Source organism: Lampris incognitus, chromosome 2, assembly GCF_029633865.1.
Source record: "Lampris incognitus isolate fLamInc1 chromosome 2, fLamInc1.hap2, whole genome shotgun sequence".
In the NCBI taxonomy this organism is placed as follows: Eukaryota; Metazoa; Chordata; class Actinopteri; order Lampriformes; family Lampridae; genus Lampris; species Lampris incognitus.
This window is the reverse complement of record NC_079212.1, coordinates 34,951,258-34,971,590: the sequence shown is the minus strand read 5'-3', so window position 1 is coordinate 34,971,590 and position 20,333 is coordinate 34,951,258. Positions and strand designations below refer to the sequence as shown.

Genomic DNA, 20,333 nt, shown 5'->3' with positions numbered 1-20,333 from the left:
AAACCATTCCTGAACAATTTTTGCAGTGTGGCAGGGGTTATTATCCTGCTGACAGAGGCCACTGTGGGAATACCATTACCCTGAAGGGGTGTGCCTGGTTTGCAACAATATTTAGGTAGGTGTGTAGTGTCAATGTAACATCCACTTGGATGCCAGGACCCAAAGTTTCCCAACAAAACATTGTCCAGAGGATCACACTGCCTCCGCTGGCATGTCTTGTTCTCATACTGCATCCTGGTGCCTCCCCAGATAAGCAACACACATGCACGCAAACATCCACATGATATATAAGAAAATGTGACTCATCAGACCAGGTCAACTTGTTCCACTGCTTCATGGTGCAAGGTCTGATGCTCACACGCCTATTGAAGAGGCTTTCAGCAGTACACAGGAATCATCATGGGCACTCTGACTGGTCTTTGGTTATGCAGCCCCATACACTTTAAGCTGCAATACACTTTGTGTTCTGACACCTGTCTATCATACCTAGCATTAACATTTTCAGCAATTTGAGCTACAGTAGCTCTTCTGTGGGATCATAAAAGACGGGCTAGCATTCGCTCCCCATGTGCTTCAATAGCAATGTATTTTGCAAGCAGCCCTCAAAATTCTGTGAATGTTGTATATTCTTAGCTTCAGTGGGTCCAGTGGGAGAGTATATTTGAGCCTCTCTGCTTCAGGACCACAGTTAAAATCTTAGCAGAGGATGGTTTCTATCCATCGACCTCTGGGTTATGGGCCCAGCACGCTTCCGCTGCGCCACTCTGCTATGCATCAACTCATGTTGGACCCAAACCCACAATCCCTGGCTTAGGAGGCAAGTACCTTAACCATTAGGCCTCTGAGGCCACAACAGCTGGGAGAATTGTGAGACAGAGGGATCGAGAGCAAGGGGGGAAATAAAAAGGTCATTTGTTGGATACTCTCAGTGGGTCCAGCAAGAGAGTATCTTTGAGCCTCTTAGCTTCAATGTTAATGCAGACCCACAGTTAAAATCTTAGCAGCAGATGGATTCAACCCATTGACCACTGGGTTACAGGCCCATCATGCTTCAACTGTGCCACTCTGCTGTACTTCACCTCAGATGGGACTCGAACCCAAAATCCCTGGCTTAGGAGGCTAGTGTCTTATCCATTAGGCCACTGAGGCTACATAGACTGCAGAGTATGAGAGGAATAGAGAGACAATAGGAGAGAATGCAGTAAGAGCGGCAGAAAGAGAGATTCCAAGCAGAGGGAACATAGGGGAATACAATGACGGAGAGGGTGAGAGAGACTGAAGGATGCAAAGGACAAGAGAAAAATGAAAGTGTTATAGAGACATTAAAAGAACATAACAGAGGATATATTCATCAAAAATCCATAATGTACTGAAAATTATTTTTTATTAACCTGTGCTGTCAGCAGGCTTTGGCATACAACACGGAATTTGCATGCCAATGTGTCCTAGCCAGGGTTAATCTGCCAGTGGAGTTCAGATTCTCAGCCTGCAAAGGCAATCTTTATTAATCATCAAGAACCACTTATAATAACTCCGTCTTTTGGATGGTCTGTGGGATGACAAGAGCACAGGGTTTTTGTCATACATTTATATCCGCCATTAGTCCCCGTCTTCTGCATATTTGATCAGCTAAACATCCAATCAGCATTGCTTCTCCAAGAGGGGGACAATCACTACAAGTGAAACAAGGAAACTCAGAAATGAAAAATGAGAAAATAAATCTGATAAGATATAGCCATAGAAACAGATGCTGACGTGTGCGACAAAATATAATTAAATCGAGTTTATCAAAATCAGTTTAGGATAGCATTTACAATGATGAAGAAGACTGAAAAAAGGAGGGAAAATAAAAGGGGGGGGGACAAGCAAGAAATATTTCATCAAGGGAGTGTTCCAGGGGGTTTATGAGGCAGATGCTAGCATTATGTATGTGTATATGAAGTGTCCACTTGTGAATGCATGGGATTAATCCCAATATATTCTGGTGTCTGAGTCACGCAATTTATCGTAGTGCCTCCGGGTATCAGAGAGGCTCTGCAGCCACCCACAGGCCCCGCAGTCGTGAAGACATCCCATGACCACTGAGCCAACAGGGGGGCCAGGAGCCCGTAGAGCAACAGCCCCGCTCGCCCCCGAGGATCACAAACAAGTACCCAAATGCAGAAGCTGGGCCTGTACCCCGAGGTGTACCCCCACCACCAACCCCCAGATGCAGGCATAGGGTGTACCTGCAGGCACGGGACCTTAGCCGTGGATGGCAAGCAAAAACCACCGTCCTGGAGCCAGACCCCACAACCAACAGACCGACGCACTGCTGGACCTGCCCACCCAACAGGCAGGTGGGGGGGGCCATGCCCATCCACACCCAATGTAGGAGCGAGGCCCACTGCCGTGTAGATGCCCCTTCTGACCACAAGCATCAAGCACACACCCACATAGCCGAATACACCCAGCCCATGTCACCCTACGGCAACCGCCCCCATGGTGGTTAAGGCCTTATGGTCCACCATACTATAAAGTGGAATTAACGGACTCGTAACTATCTTGATATGCTGAGATTGGTTACGTTGTAAGTGTAGTCTAACTTGTTTCAAGCTAGTGAGGAACGGATCAGTGTTGTAGCACCAAATTTTAGCTTCAGTGTGCCCAGATAGAGACTCTTACTTTCATATACGACTTCACAGAAACATAATAGATGTAGCAGACAACATACAACTCTGCCTTTATGCACCTCAGATGGGACTCGAACCCACAATCCCTGGCTTAGAAGGCCAGTGCCTTATCCATTAGGCCACTGAGGCTACATCAAGTAAAGAGTATGAGAAGGATAGCGAGACAATAGGAGAGAATGCAGGACGCGTGGGGCAGAAAGCAAGAGATTCAAAACAGAGGGAATATAGGAGAAGACTAAAGAAGTGACGGAGAGCAAGAGAGACTGAAGGATGCAAAGGAAAAGAGGATAAGGAACGTGTTATAGAGCCAATAAAAGAACATAACAGAGGATATATTCATCAAAAATCCTTACAATACTGAAAATTAATTTAATCACTAATGCCCCAGGAGGAATCACCGTGGCGGTGGACCTCTGCTTTGCTTGCCGTTATGTATGATGTGTGTGTATGTGTAGGTTAAAAGAAAGAGACACAAAACATCAAAGTGCTCAAGGGAAAAACACCAAGTGCCAAAGAGGAATAGAGGCAACCAGAGGGAACTAGAGCTGCAAGGAGACGCAGAGTGCATTAAAAAATAAATTCTAGAGGAGTTACTGTAATAGGCAGAGAGAGCGAGAGCAACAGAGCGAGTGATAAAGTGATGTGCATGCATCTTTTGCATGAATGGGTCCAGTAGGGGTCTAACCTAACTCTCAATTAAAATCATTCAGCACATATCTAATAAAACTTCACAAACAGCACTGATAGTCCATCACCGTCGGTAGTTACAGGTCCAGCATGCTTCCATTTTGCCACTCAGCTGTTAGTCACCGCTGATGGGAGTTGAACCTGTAATCCCTTGCTGCCTTACCTCTTTAGCTGCAAATGCAACAATTAGACAGTGAGAGGTACAGCTGTCAGAGCAGGCAGAGGAAAATATAAATACTACAAGAGGGAAGGAGAACGAAACATGGACAGATGGAAAACGCTACAGGAGGATAGAGAGAGATGCAGAGACGTGGCCAGTTTTCTTATCTGTTCGTCTTTGTAAACTAGAGGGCCCCCTACAGTAAACAAGCTGACTCCTCTGACTTCTCTGCAGACACACACACACTCACTCACACGCACACACACACACACACACACACACACACACACACACACACACACACACACACACACACACACTCATACACACTTCCACAAACCTGCCATTAACTCCTGTCTGTGTATACAAGACAATTTTGACTTGTCAGGAACATAAACATTCTACCCAGCATGCTAGTGGATAAGTTTTACACAGCTGATAACAACACACAAAAAGAAATTATTTGTGCAGCCATTTAATTGCTGCCCTCACACACACACAACTGCAGACCCATACACAGGAGTCAAGCCCATCAGGTTAAGAATGCAGACAGTGTTGTGTTTACGCCATGCTATGTAGTGCAGAAACACTACAGATTCCACAAACCCTTGCTTGTCTGCAGGTCCCTCATGATGGTGTGTGTGTGGACAGCACCTGGCTGTTTGTGTGTATGACATGAGTGTGTGCTTGGCGGGACATGTTTTGTGCACATCTTTGGGAGGTATGCAGGGATGTTTTAATATTTAGATGGGAAGACAAGAACAAATTTTTCAAAAAAGGCAGATTCTTTGATGAGTCACGTTTTTTATTGCGCCAAATGTGTTTAAAAGCCCTTCCTCGGTGATCTGCTCTCACAGTGTGTTTGTGTGTGTATATATATCAAGTTGTATATAGCTCTGTGTGTCTGTAGAACTGTGTTTGTGTGATACTGTGATTATGTGCGCGCGCGTGTGTGTGTGTGTTTTGTAATCTGTAGCTAAGGGTAGATGATAAAACAGTAGTAATGTCAAAAGCTCTATTCAGACTTGTCAATGGCTGCTATTATGTTGAGGTCAAAGGCAACTGTAAATGTTTTTACAGGTGGAGAGGATCAGTTACCATGAGGGACAAATCCATCTTCACCTGTACAAAAGACACGATGTCATGGTTTTGACACAGTTTTACATATATATGGGGGGGGGGGGGGGGAGAGAGAGAGAGAGAGGATTGATAGAAAAACAGACGTCACAGTCTGTGTTGATGCCCAGGCATAAATTATGAATGAATATAATGTAAAAAAAGGGACAAAAACAAGCACACAAAGAAAAGTCAGTCACAGAGCCTGGTATATTTTCAAATGAGAAATTATATGATTATATGAATATATATATATATATATATATATATAAAATTAATTAATATCAGGTGGCATGCAATCACAGTGGTTAACGTGGGCGCTTCACAGCAAGAATGTCCTACGTTCGAGCCCCGGGGTAGTCCAACCTTGGAGGTCCTCCTGGGTCATCCTCTGTGTAGCATTTGCATGTTCTTCCCATGTCTACGTGGGTTTCCTCCGGGTGCTCCGGTTTCCTCCCACAGTCCAAAGACATGCAGGTCAGGTGAATCGGCCGTACTAAATTGTCCCTAGGTATGAATGTGTGTGTGTCGGCCCTGTGATGGCCTAATGGCCTGTCCAGGGTGTCCCCCCGCCTGCCGCCTAGTGACTGCTGGGATAGGTTCCAGCAACCCTGAGAGCAGGATAAGTGGTTTGGATAATGAATAATGAATATCATATGTGCTAGGCCTCTCTAATTCAGCCTACTTTGTTTTTGGGAATGCTGATATGTAGCCGAAGCATATAGTCACATGGAAAGCATGACTAGACCTAGCATAGAGCCCTGGTGAACCCCACAGGAAATAAGAATTAGGGATGAGCAGTAATTTCATTGTGATTATAAAAAAAGGCTCTCTTGAAGAATTAAGACTTCAGACAGTCCTGTAACCTAAATGTATTGCGGTTAAATAGAACAGTTTGGTCAGTTGTATCAAAGATGGCACCGAGGTCTACAAGAATTTAGATCAAGCTGTAAAAACTTTGAGGTTCCACACAGATGTACCGTGTTTGAGATGTTCTTATTCTTGTAGTTGGTGTTGTCAGTGTTTGTGTTACTTGTGTTATTTTTCCTCTCCTGACTGCTGCTAAGGACATTCTTCCTACTGTCTTGAAGAACTGCCACATCTTTTATTACTTTTGGTCAGAGCCTTTACTGGGCCAACTCATGGGAAAGGATTGCTTGCCATGTACAGCCCGGTCTCTGGCATTTCTGCTGCTGTTGTTGTCGAGGACAATCATGCTGTGAGGTTTTGGGGAGGGAGGCAGACAGTTATCTGTGGTTGGATTCAATGTCGAGGCAACGTGGACATTCAGGTCTTAAAGAGATTCATTGTACTGGCCATCATCTAAATGGGTATTATGAGGAGGGGAAAATATATGTGTGTATGTGTTTGTGTGTACATCTACATCTCTATTTCAAGGTGTTTGTGTGCATGCATATAGAAATTAGCGTGAGTACTTATGTGAGGACATATGTACTTGTGAGTGCATTGTGAGTGCATGGCTGCGTGTGTGTGTATGGCCATGTGCATGTTTGTGCTTGTGTGCATTAGTGAGCTTGTTTCTGTACTTATACGCGCACATGCATGTACATGTGCAGCAGTGTTTTCCAGATGCCAGACAACGGCCACATCCTTGTCCACAGATCACCCCGCCTTAATGACAGAGAGACAGGGAAAGTGAGGAAGAGGAAGGAAGAGAGAGAGAGATAAAGGGTGGCATTGAGACAAGGAATGATAGGGGGGAGGGACTGAGATCTTAACAGGCTACAGATGGAAGAGACTGTGGTTAGTGCTGAAGGGTGTGGACACACACACACACACACACATTTTCACTTTTAAATTGTTCTTATGTAAAGTGCATCACATATTTCAATGTATCTGTTGTGCCGTATAAATAGTGTGACTGTATTCATGTAGCTGACTGAGGATAGCCCCCGAAACTATGAGGAGTCGTGTGTATGGGGAGAGGGGTTTGGGGTGATGGCTAGAGACAGGAAATACAGCCTGTGGGGGAAAAGTGAAGCATCCAGGAGTGTGAGGAGAGATGAAAGAGCAAGGAGAGAAAAGAAAGGATTTGGAGAAGATGGAGAGAGGAAAAGAAGAGGCGATGGTTTGAGGATGGCCTGATGGAGAAAAGGTGTGTGTGTGTGTGTGTGTGTGTGTATGTGTGTATATGTGTGTGTGTGTGTGTGTTTCATGAGAAAAGAATCAGTTACCATGGCACAGCATACATGCGTATTGGCACCCAGCCAGGAGCTGGGTTGTGGTTGTTTTTCAGGTGAGGTGGTCTTTTTGCTATGAGTCTTCCACCACTTTCAGAATAGAGGCTCTGGGCCAAATGGGGGAGGAGGAGGAGGAGCGGGAGAAAGAAGAAAGATAGGGGCGCTGGTTGGAGGAAACGGGGGCAGGGGGGGCAGGGATGGGGGAAACAGTCACCACATTTGGGAGAAAGGAGGAGAGGAAGAGGGAGGGAGACTCAAGTATCTGTAAAGTCAATTCAACTGTTAGGTATATTTAAAAACAATCATGATGACCTTTTTTTTACGATTCGAAAAGGTGCTGAATAAGAGAAAACATAAAAAAGAGAGAAAAAACCAGGATAAACGCCATAAGTATTTATAACATGACTAGACAAACAGGAAGGTCATGGGGACTTAGAGGCTTAGGACATAAAACTTAGGTTTTTAGCAGAATTTAAAGACTCCCATATTGTGTGTGTGTGTGTGTGTGTGTGTGTGTGTGTGTGTGTGTGTGTGTGTGTCTGTGTCTGTGTCTGTGTCTGTGTGTCTGTGTGTGTTTGTGAATGAGTGGTTGGCTTGGTTCTGTAACTTCATTTGTGGTGGAGCTTTGGCCTGGGTTGTAGGAGAGCCAGGTATCCTTGTCAGAGACGGTGGAGGTGAAGACAGGTCTGGCTGGGTGAGACTTGGGAAAAGAGAGTAACCTCAACAGGTCATTCAGGTTGTCAAGAAGAAGGATGGACAAGAAAGGAGGATGTAGGAAGGTCACCATTGTTATTATTTGCTCCAGGGTCTGTGGCTGAAGGTGAGCTGGTGAGCAGGTGTAGGGACTGGTGAGGATGGAAACCAGCATGCACACCGACAGCACTCTGCAGCAGATGGCTAGAGAGCATTGGTAGGACAGTGATGAAGAGGAACAGGGATGGAGGTGATGGAGGGAGAAAAGGGGAGGGTGGAAGTTGCGGTTGGGGGAGAAAGGAGAGAAAGGTGACGTAGGATGGGTACTGTGTGATAAAGGTTCAGAAATCCTGACCTACTCATGTCCAGTTGCGTCATAGCCACTCTCTCCAAAGTGAAGAAAAACAGAAATGCCATTTATCTCTTTTACTGCTTCTATTCTGTCTTTCCTCTCCTCCTCCTATTCACCTCTTTTTAATCATGTCTGGTTTTCTTTCCAAAAGCAGCTTGATATACTTATTTCTTAGCAAGGATCGTGAGATAACTCATAAAATGCCATATTACCCAATAGTGTCTTTTTTTTTTTTAATAGAAATCACTTTGTAAGAGTCGGGAGCCCTGTGGTGTAAATGGAGGGAACGATTAAGTAGAGCAGAGGGACAATAGCTGTAAAGGGCGAGAAGAGAGAGGGCGGGGGATGAAAAGAGGCTGTGATGGGAGGGTAACAGACCAGACATAGAGGAGGAAGAAGAGGAGAGGAAGATGAAGATTGGAGGGAAGGGTGTGGCAGAAGCTTTGTGTAGGGAGGTGAAAGAGCCAGACGGAGAGAATCACAGCAGTGAAGAAGGGGGGGGGGTGGCAGCAAGGAAAGAAAGACTGGGGCCGAGGCCAGAGAGGTGACAAGGAGGAGGAGAATGTCGGCATTCAGTGTGTCTGGTGGCTTAGATATGACTGGAGAAATAAAGAGGAGGATAAGGCCTTTGGCCCGGAGGGATCGAGCCAAATGATGAGAAGGCTGTGTGTGTATTTTGGGGAGTGGATAGGCGCTTGTGCAGGTCTGCGGGCCAGACAAGACTATCTCCCCCTGGGGGCGGAGGGGGCTCTTTTGTTTGGGGGAAGAAGATACAAGTACAGTGATCTGGAGGAAAATAGGCCATACAGACGGGCAAGCACACACATAGATAGATAGCTAGACCAAGTGGAGAGATAGCGGGGGGTCGGAGAAAGTGAGAGACAAAGACTATGAGGACACCCGGAGTGACCCTGAGAAATCATCTAAGGTGGCTTTAAAAAAGGAAATGGTGGTAGGTGATTGCCTGATGAATAGACAGAAAGAGAAAGAAAGATAGGGAGGCAGATGGGGAGTGGGTGTAACAAAGACACAAAGGCTCCCAGAGAGAGGGATTTCCTTGAAGGAGTAAAGTGTGGCTGACTATCAAAGGAAGAAAGGGCAGATGTGGTTAAGAAAATAGAAGTGTATCAGAAAGAGAGAGAAGTGGCAGATAGTGAGCAACCGTAGTGGAGTGCTGTTGCGTTTGACATAGAGCAAAAATATTCGTTCATTATGTCTTTCATGAAGTTCTTATTTCATTTTTATCTTACCTCAGTTGCCTCAAGGCTGGGGGGAAAAAAGCCCACCATTTGAAATAAACGAATAAAACAGTAGGGGGACAACTCATCTTTGCAGGGATTTCAATGGGCTTTGGACTAAAGGGAAGGAAAGGTGGAGAAAGAGAGATGGTGCATTCAAGGACAGATTGCTCCGCTGGGATTTGATGTGAGGTCGTCGGGGTTATCTTTTGGTTTCAGAGGTAGTTATATTCACCACTTGATCCCCATCTTGAATGAGGTCGGTATAATAGGTTAGATGGGGGGGGGGGGGGTCTATTCCATTGCCTACCAACACGGGGATCGCCAGTTCGAATCCCCATGTTACCTCCGGCTTGGTCGGGTGTCCCGACAGACACAATTGACCGTGTCTGCGGGTGGGAAGCCGGATGTGGGTATGTGTCCTGGTCGCTGCACTAGTGCCTCCTCTGGTCAGTTAGGGCACCTGTTCAGGGGGAAGGGGGAACTGGGGGGAATAGCGTGATCCTCCCACATGCCACATCCCCCTGGTGAAACTCCTCACTGTCAGGTGAAAAGAAGTGGCTGGCGACTCCACATGTATCGGAGGAGGCATGTGGTAGTCTGCAGCCCTCCCCGGATCGACAGAGGGGGTGAAGCAGCGACCGGGACGGCTCGGAAGAGTGGGGTAACTCGCCGGATACAACTGGGGAGAAAAAGGGGGGAAAAAACAAAAAAACAGGTGAGATGAACGTGACAGGAAACCATAGATGGACCTCCATCCCCCTGGCTCATCAGTCTCCTGAAGAGGTGGTTTTGTCCTACCGGACACGGTGTTTGTAATGAACGTATGGTTTTCTATCCTCCTTTTTCCCTGTGACAAACTAGTCAATAGTACAAAACAACCGGAGTCTGAAGGAAAATCAAAACAAAACCGGCGAGTGGCAGGAGAGAGATGGGGCAGCATTAAATCAGTGGGGATATAAGCACGTGACGTTGTGGTAAGAGTGCGTCTTTGCTGGGCGGGGCTGTAAATAAAGCACATGCCTCCATCCCAGGCCATGGCTTCTCTGGGTCGCCTTGTCTTGGGAATTTGAGACTGCAGACATATTTACCTCAAGGCTCATAGGGAGCTGCCACAAGACAGAAGGCAAGGCGCCACTTTGCAAATATGATGCCTCTGCCCCCCCACACACACGCACACACACACACACTCCCCCCAAACACACACACATACACACTTCCCCCCCACACACACCCCCCCACATACACCCCCCCCACACACACTCCCCCCAAACACACACACACACACTCCCCCACACACACACACCACGCGCGCACACCCACACCCCTATACACACACACTCCCCCCACACACACACACACACACACCCACACCCACACACACACACACACACTTCCACCCCCCCCACACACACACACACATGCACACACACCCACACACACACATACAAACATACAGCCCCCAAGACTCAGAGTGGTGCTTTCTGAAGTTGATGGAAGTCAAACACTAAAGAGCAGCACTTGCAACATGCAGTGTTTTTATTTGTTTTTGTTTTTTGTTTTTTTGAATCAAACAATCAAAAGGAAGAAGAGGCGGGAGACACACACACACACACACACACACAAAACACAACCAGTAGTGTGTTGGACATGCGCTTGGAGGTAACTTGCGTTTCGTTTTGCATTTGCATTGTGAGGAAAACATTGTCCATTGTCCAGCTGAGCGGAACGTGTGACCTTGTGGCAAACCGAATGTGAGTCACATGACACGCTTATAAATATTATCAGCACATAATGAGAGGCAGTGCTTGTCTCTGACCTTCTTTTTTTTCTTGTGTAAAAAAGTACAGCAGTGTGAATATGCCTCACGTCCTCTCCAAGAGAAGAAAATAAGGGAGGAGGAGGAGAGACAAGGAGAGAGAGGAAGGATGAAAGATGGATATAATAAAGGAATGATGGACCTCAGGGAGTTTGAGGAGAAAATGTAGGCAGTAACTTTGTCACCATGGGACCTCCTTTAATTTAGAGAGGAATGGAAAGGAGTAAAGAAGAAGAGACGAGAGGAAGGGAGAGATTTTGATGATGAATGAGTGACATATTAAAGTAAGAATGGAGAAAAATAACATTCTGTGCACTGCAGGGTGCACACTACCCACAATCCTCTCTGCTCTGCTCTGCCCCAGGGGGCCTAACAATTGGGTAGATTGTGATGAAGCTGTGTGTGTGTGTGTGTGAGATGAGATGAGATTAGACTCAGCAGGGTCGTGGTCCATGGAGGCCACCTGAAAACAGAAGCGACAGGAATGTGCGAACACTGATACGCCTCACTGTCTCCTCCACCACAACAATACTTGTGTGTGTGTGTGTGTGTGTGTGTGTGTGTGTGTGTGTGTGTGTGTGTGTGTGTGTGAGTGTGAGTGAGAGAGAGAGAGAGGGAGTGAGAGAGTGGAGGGGAAGAGAGAAAAAAGAGAGGATTAAGTGAGGAGAGGAGGGGAGACGAAAGAAAGAGAGGAGAACAACTACAGAGAGCCATCTCAACCAGTTCATCCTCTCCCCATCTCCGGTTATGGCAAAGGTTTAGGAAGTATTTATTCAAACAACAACAAAAGTAGTCACCTTTTTCTTCTGTCAGACCGTTTCACTCGACTGTGAACATTTAGTCGTTCTGCTTCAAAAGGTGCCACACAATGACGGTCTGCAAGTCTGCTAATAAATGACTTTACGTAGGTATTTTATCCAATCCCTCCCTAAACATGGCAAGGGTGAAGTCTCATTTCATCTTTAGAGTTGGACTTTAATGAACACTTTCAGGAAATTAAAGGATTCTGCCCCCCGCTAGTTCGCCCTCCAGCAGTGGGGATGAAGATAGTTCACAGTCTTACCTATGACAGCACTTGACATGTCCCTGCAATGCAGTTAGCAGTTAAATAGAAAAACAGCAAAAAAGCAACGTGCGAAGCATCGGGGGGTTGGGCGGATAACAGTGCTAGTGAATTAATGTGAAAAATGAGCGGTGACGAGTCAGGCCTGGTCTTGGATGTGACAGCAGGTGTTGTTGTTGAACAGTGGCTTCAACGGTCAGCTCTCCCACTGGGGCTGGTTATTAATGGATACCGGTTCATTAGAGGCAGCCAGTCAGCCATGCTGCTCGTCCTGCCGACGTTATTAGTCACACAGCTAGACTGATAGATGGACACACACACACACACACACACACACACACACACACACACACACACACACACACACACACACACACACACACACACACACACACACACACACACACACACACACACACACACACGTATATGCACAGACTATGCAATCATGTGGACATGCATGTGCAAATACACACACAATAGACAAACACCTTCACACTCTTAAATGTATATGTATTCATGGACACACACATTACACATAATTTATGCATGCAAAAGCACAAAAATCATGCATACTAGGTATATGTACGTTATCACTCACATCCATCCGCACAGGCAGTTAGTTATACATACTTTCACTCATGCAAACACCTGTTGGTACTTCGCAGGCACACACACACACACACACACACACACACACATGCACACACACATGCAAACAGAGGTGCATGCACATTGTTGACAAGCTCATGAAATACTGATCCCAGGACATCAAGTTCACCTTAGATTCACCATGTGTTACGATCGCAGCTGAACTAATCTGTGACCCATTTCTCTCCCTCCCTTATCCCTCTCCCTCCTTCCACTGTTCCGTCCCTTCATTTCTTCATCCAGAGGACATCTTTATCCTCCAGGGGAAAGACAAGAAGAACCCTCTTATCTATGGCCTGTTCACCACATCGAGGTATGAAACCCTTAAAAATATAGAAAACCTCCGATAATACAGGAGGAGGGAGAGGAGGAGAGGACAGCAGAGGAAAGGAGATGACAGGACAGAAAAGGAAACGAGTGGGCAGGAGAGAAGAGGAGTTTGCGTGTGGGGAGGCAGGGCAGCAAAGAGGAAGATAAAAGATATAGATGGAGAGAGAGAAAGAAAAGTGGAGAGTTGAGGTAGAGAGACATGAATGAGAACAGAGGGCGTCCAGGTAACGTAGTGGTCTATTCCGTTGCCTACCAACGAATTCCTGTGTTACCTCCGGCTTGGTCGGGTGTCCCTATAGACACAATTGGCTGTATCTGCAGGTGGGAAGCTGGATGAAGGTACAGTGCATCTGGAAAGTATTCACACCCCTTCACTTTCCCCACATTTTTTTATGTTACAGCCTTATTCCAAAATTGATTACATTCCTTTTTTTCTCATCAATCTACACACAATACCCCATAATGACAAAGTGAAAAAGGTTTTGTAGAAATTTTTGCTAATTTATTAAAAATAAAAAACTGAAATATTGCAGTTACATAAGTATTCACACCCTTTGCTATGACACTCAAAATTGAACTCAGGTTCATCCTGTTTCCACTGATCATCCTTGAGATGTTTCTACATCTTGATTGGAGTCCACCTGTAGTAAATTCAATTGATCAGACATGGTTTGGAAAGGCACACACCTGTCTATATGAGGTCCCACTGTTGACAGTGCATGTCAGAGCAGAAACCAAGCCTTGAAATCAAAGGAATTGTCTGTGGACCTCCGAGACAGGATTGTATTGAGGCACAGATCTGGGGAACGGTACAAAAAAAAATTCTACAGCTTTGAAGGTCCCGAAGAGCACAGTGGTCTCCATCATTCGTAAATGGAAGAAGTTTGGATCCACCAGGACTCTTCCTAGAGCTAGCCGCCCAGCCAAACTGAGCAATTGGGGGAGAAGGGCCTTGGTCAGGGAGGTGACCAAGAACTCGATGGTCACTCTGACAGAGCTCCAGCGTTCCTCTGTGGAGATGGGAGAACCTTCCAGAAGGACAACCATCTCTGCAGCACTCCACCAATCAGGCCTTTATGGTAGAGTGGCCAGATGGAAGCCTTTGCTCAGTAAAAGGCACATGACAGCCCGCTTGGAGTTTGCCAGAAAGCACCTAAAGGACTCTCAGACCATGAGAAACAAGATTCTCTGGTCTGATGAAACCAAGATTGAACTCTTTGGCCTGAATGCCAAACGTCACGTCTGGAGGAAACCAGGCACCTCTCATCACCTTGCTAATACCATCCCTACAGTGAAGCATGGTGGTGGCAGCATCATGCTGTGGGGATGTTTTTCAGCAGCAGGAACTGGGACACTAGTCAGGATGGAGGAAAAGATGAATGGAGCAAAGTACAGAGAGATCCTTGATGTAAACCTGCTCCAGAGCGCTCAGGACCTCAGACTGGGGCGAAGGTTTACCTTTCAACATGACAACGACCCTAAGCACACAGCCAAGACAACGAAGGAGTGGCTTTGGGACAAGTCTGTGAATGTCCTTGAGTGGCCCAGCCAGAGCCCAGACTTGAACCCCATTGAACATCTCTGGAAAGACCTGAAAATAGCTGTGCAGCGACGCTCCCCATCTAACCTTACAGAGCTCGAGAGGATCTGCAGAGAAGAATGGGAGAAACACCCCAAATATAGGTGTGCCAAGCTTGTAGCTTCATACCCAAGAAGACTTGAGGCTGTAATCGCTGCCAAGGGTACCTCAACCAGGTACTGAGTAAAGGGTGTGAATACTTATGTACATGCAATATTTCAGTTTTTTATTTTTAATAAATTTGCAAAAATTGGTCAGTTGGGGCACCTGTTCGGGGGGGTAGTGTGATCCTCCCATGCGCTACATCCCCCTGGCGAAACTCCTCACTGTCAGGTGAAAAGAAGCGGCTGGCGACTCCACGTGTATCGGAGGAGGCATGTGGTAGTCTGCAGCCCTCCCCGGATCGGCAGAGGGGGTGAAACAGCGACTGCGATGGCTCGGAAGAGTGGGATAATTGGCTGGGTACAATCACGAGTAGACCTGAATGAATCCAGTCTATGGCCTAAATGCCTCATTGAATTGCGTTCGCCTCTCACGAAACACAGCAGCCATTTTTCTGTTCAACAAGACTGTAAGTCAAACCACACTACGGCGCCTTGATTCATAAAACGTCATACTGTGAGATGTGGTGCTCATTTCCCAAACTTCTTTGTCCCCCAGAGACCAGTCCACTTCCTCATAAGGCTTTGGTGAGATCTTGGTGTTATGAGGCATAGGATATGTGTTCCAGTAATGAATCAACGTGAATCCCTCAGGGAGCGCTGGCCCCGCCGTAAACTCATTACAATAAAGCAACCTGTGTCACATGATGATGTCAACACGCATCACTTAGATGTGGCTCAGAGTGGTGCTGCAATGGAAGTGGCAGAGGTTAAACCCTAACGGCGGTGCGGTGGTGAAACGGGCCATGTTTGCACCACTTCTGGGAGAGCGTGTTCCGGAAATTAAACTTATTATCTTATTTCGTCGGGTTTTCACAACAATCGGCGGTTGCGAGGAATGGTCTGCCAAAGCGGCTCTTTAAAAGTTTAAGAGGGGTAGATGCAGGATGTGGAACGTCTTTGAGCTTCTTTCTAAAGATAGCTGTCAACAATCAAGCCAACAGTCATGACTCATCGTGATCGCAAGTGGATAATTAATGCATAAATGCAAGCCACAAAGACGCTGTGCAGAAGTAAAGTAAAAAGGATCAAGAGCTTTTGGCTTTTGGCTTGTGCGGTTTTCCTTGCTCTGCTATCATGGGATGCATACGGCTGTAAATAATAAAACCGTATTTTCTGAAAGTGAATCATGCGTCAATAAAATACTGTACTGTGTGTTGCCTGTTGAGTTCTGACCTGAGTGGTTCCTGTTGCATTGTGGGAATCGCATGGCTTAAAAGAAAATCAATAAAGCACACATGCTAGCACTCATCATCCCTCATGTTGTGTTGTAGTGCATTGTGCTTGGGTGGCACTGGTCGCTCCTTTATGTCTGTGTTGCATTGTGGGAATGCCCTCGCCCCGGGCCATACACTGTGAGATAAAAATGATGTGTGCATTCATCACGGCGATGACACACTGAACTACATTTTATTGTAAAGTATGTCATTGTTTGGTGGTAAGTACCCTTGCTTTGTTGTGTTATATTAATTCTTAACATCTTGGGACAATGGGTCACAAGACAGAGCATACAAACGGATGTCATTAAGTGAGCCAGACTGTATTATTTTGAGCTTGATTTGTCTTTGTAGTATATTGTACTGAGATGTAGACTGCGTCTCACAGCTGTCTTAAATGACCTGTCTGACCTGTTACCACTTACACAGGATAAGACACAAACCCGTCATGCACATGGACACGGAGCCGTGCACAAGCGTTTCTTTTCCAGATTGGTTGCCCCATTTTCTCCCTTGCCTACATGCGACCTATTCACCAACACTTAGATTCTGCCCACCCATACTCACTGTTGCTGTCTCTGCCACTGTACAATCCTCCACTTCTCCTGGATCGCCACCTTGTCATGGTGGAGAAGCTTGTGTGTACCGATGATCCCAAGAGCTATGCCATCCAGAGCTTGGCTCCTGGTAAGGTCACCCAAGGTGGATGGGTCAAGGGGGAGGTTCCAGACAAAGCACGATCCAACAAAGACCTCAATGGCAGAACTGGCGGAAGATGTCTCCAGGTCACAATGACAGTGAAGGTGGATGAAGGCTGCAACAGAGGGTGGTGCCCAATCGTCTTGGTTCTCCATGCCATTGGACTCTGGCCACCCCCTGCCAAGGACCGTGTGGTGACTGCAAGCACTTCAGCCACTCCATGTAAAAAGCTGTCACATGCAGGCTTCCTCCCATTATGCGGCTCCAGGGTTGGCCTCTACGCCCACCTGAAGATCCAGAGGGAGGATGGTCATACTTGACCCCGAGTGACCGATGATGATGACAATCCTCCAGCATGACAGTGTCCCTACCATTTAGACAGCAACCAAAGGTTTCTGGAGTTTGAGAGACTTTTCTTCAGAAAGCCAACAACAAGGCCTTCAGCATGCGGATATTTACAAAACGTAAAAATACATGAATGCCTCATTAACGAGGGCTGAACCAAGAGAAAAATTGAGACTAATTATTAGTTGGGTGATGAAACGTACTGTCAATAAACGTTGTATCCAGATGAACTGATGAACCTTCTTTGATTTTCTCACCTGGATTATTGAGCCTGCATCAAGACACGAGACTAATTATTGCACACATGACAAAGAAGGGGAAAGCCCCATCAGATTTCAGTTGAGGATGAGGATCACAGCTTCAGCACTTCATCAGTATAGTATAGCTCTTGTATTGATGGGTAAGTTTAATGATTGAAAAATTTATTTCTTTTTTCTTTGGGAGTATTTCCTCATCCGAATCGAGGGTCTAAGGAAAGGGGGCATCCCTACCGGGATCAGCCCCATGTTCCCTCAGCCTTGTGGGCTAGCTAGCGAATAGGTCAGCTATCGGTTGAGGTTAGGTTAAGGTAAGCATTGGGTTAAGGTTAAGGTTAGGTAGAGGGTGAGGATAAGTCAGGTTAAGGTAGGTTAGGTTAAGTTTAGGTAAGTTAATAATTATAATAATTATATAGCACTTTTCTAGACACCCAAAGCGCTTCGCATTGAAGGGGGTAACTCACTTCAGCCACCACCAATGTGTAGCACCCACCTGCGTGATGCACGGCAGCCATTTTGCACCAGAATGCTCACCACACATCAGCTTGAGGGGGAGAGGGAGGAATCATTGAGCCAATTACATTGGGGGATGATTAGGTGGTCAGATGGAGAGAGCCAGGTTGGGAATTTTGCCAGGACACCAGGGAACCCTCTACTCTTTGCGACAAGTGCCATGGGATCTTTAATGACCACAGTGAGTCAGGACCTCGGTTTTAACGTCTCATGCGAAGGATGGCCTCTCCTTAACCATATATAGCCATCCATCCATTATCCAAACCGCTTATCCTGCTCTCATGGTCGCGGGGATGCTGGAGCCTATCCCAGCAGTCGTTGGGCGGCAGGCGGGGAGACACCCTGGACAGGCCACCAGACCATCACAGGGCTAACCAGATATATAATTTAATATAATATGTTTGGATAAGATACAAAAGATATCATGTTTGATTATATTCAATATATTGTAGTTAAAAATAAATTTTTTTGGTTTTTAATCGCGTTATGCTGTGAGCCTCCCTGTAAAGTGACCGTCAATTGCCTGTCTAAATATGTTGTTTTCTTTCATTTGAAAAAGATTTACAAGTGTAGTAATGCTGAGCTGAGCCAGATGATCAGAATCACAGTCCGGTTCTGTAGCTAAGTAGGTTTAAACATCCAAAACATCTGACTGGGGATGCTTACGTGAAATAACAGGGCACAATCATTTAACAGCAGTACAAATGTACTGTATCTCTCTCTGTAGCACACACACACATTTATTTTACATATGAGAATTGTGTGTGTACTGTGTATCATACGTAATCGTGTACAAGTGTGAGTTTGTGTTTTATCGTGTGTGTGCGTGCGTGCGTACACACGCACGCACGTGTGGTTGTGTGCGTACACGCGCATGCACGTATGTTTCTGTGCTGTTTGTATGTCAGTATATTGTTGTGTTTGTGTATGAGGGGAGGGGAGAGGCTTGGATTGGTCAGTTGCGTTATATTTTCCCATCACGCTGTAACAACCAAACCCCACTGTGGTGAATAATGGAAATATAATATAATCATACAGCTGGGTTCATACCAGTTCACACCTATTCATTAGGTTAACTGTGTGTGTGTGTGTGTGTGTGTGTTTGTGTTGTGTGTATGTGTGTGTGTACAGTTGGAGTGAGTTCACAGCTGTTCATAAGACAAGTCTTTATATTGAAATTTCAGGCTTTCTTGTGCATGTTTGTATGTGTGCATACTAGTAGCAAGTGTGTACGTGTGATACAGTTCAGTGCATTGGCTGTACTGTACACAGACTCTCATCATTGAATGGGCTGTGAACTATGGTACACTTCATATATTGTGACTACTGACGTTCCTTGTGTGTGTGTGTGTGTGTGTGTGTGTGTGTGTGTGTGTGTGTGTGTCTGTGTCTGTGTCTGTGTGTGTGTAAATGCAGTTCGTAGCCAAGAAATATACACACTTTCTTTGACTGTGACCAGCATTAAGTTTTATATTCTGTGTTCTGCATGTGTGTGTGTGTGTGTGTGTGTGTGTGTATTCTTGTCTGTGTCAATGCCTATTTATGGAAATGTAGTGGTTCTCTGCATGTGTATTCGTTTGTGTGTGTGTGCGTGTGCATATGTGCACATCTGTATGTGTCTGTGGCTTGCATGGAAGTTAAGTTAAGTGAGGTAAACTATGCATGCAGAGCCTGCCTGTATGAAAGAATCATACTGGAACTCTATAATGGTCATTTGGATTCTTTTAAGTGTTGAAAGAGTGATAATTTGTTGGGCAAGACAGACGGTCATCAGTTATAAAGAGTAAAAGATGAAAATGAGAAGCAGATGGAAAGACAAACAGCAAGACAGAAGGGAAAACAGATGCTGAAACAGAGAGAGAAACACAGACAGACTGTCGGAAAGTCACTCAAATGGACTGACAAAAGGGCAATGGACTCAACAGACAAGCAAACTGGCAGGCCGACAGATGGACATGCACAGAGACGGACAGATATTTGTTGAGTCAGGAGCTCACAGAGGAACAGACAATCAGTTATATAATACAGACACTCGGATAGAGACCACCAGACAGAGACAGACAGAGGGAAACATGGGAAATTTAGACATACAGACAGAGACAGGCAGACCGATGGACACCTTTAAACCGATTGGCCATCAGACAGACAAAATTGGCCGCATGGTACTCAGCAAACAGAAAGACGTGAAAACCATACGCAGACTAAAACAAGCTGAAAAACGGGGATATATGAGAAAATTAGAGAGCGAGTGAGTCATAAATGGAAAAGAAAAGTAGCGTCGCCCGCCACCGTTTATTTTTATGTTTCTCTCTCATGCGGCTGACAGCAGCACAGGGTCTGAGGATAACCCAGCTCGCTCCTCAGCTGAGCGGCTGACTCCGACAGCAGCAGCAGCAGAAACATGGCGGGGTTCCACTGGCCGAGCAGGGAGTTGGTCGGTTTTGTTGGTTTGGAATGGGTTCGGAATGTCTCTTGGGAATGCCGGTTGGGAATGGAGGGAATTCTGAGGTAACATCCAGGGTGGGACTTCGACCACAGAGCTGCAATGCATACAGAGTTCATCTCTGTCAAACAGTCATT

The 20,333-nt window shown here is 46.0% G+C and overlaps 1 protein-coding gene and 1 non-coding gene across 2 annotated transcripts in view; one reads left to right on the top strand and one right to left on the bottom strand.

Moving 5' to 3' along the window:
• The window catches only part of sema3h (sema domain, immunoglobulin domain (Ig), short basic domain, secreted, (semaphorin) 3H), a 111,831-nt gene that overhangs the window by 78,975 nt on the left and 12,523 nt on the right, over window positions 1–20,333 (top strand). Inside the window, exon 10 of the mRNA XM_056299520.1 lies at window positions 12,896–12,965. Coding sequence (XP_056155495.1) covers window positions 12,896–12,965 — 70 coding nt within the window. The remainder of the gene's footprint in view (window positions 1–12,895; window positions 12,966–20,333) is intronic.
• On the bottom strand, window positions 2,729–2,801 carry trnar-ucu (transfer RNA arginine (anticodon UCU)). Its single transcript has one exon. It is a non-coding gene; the product is annotated as a tRNA-Arg (tRNA).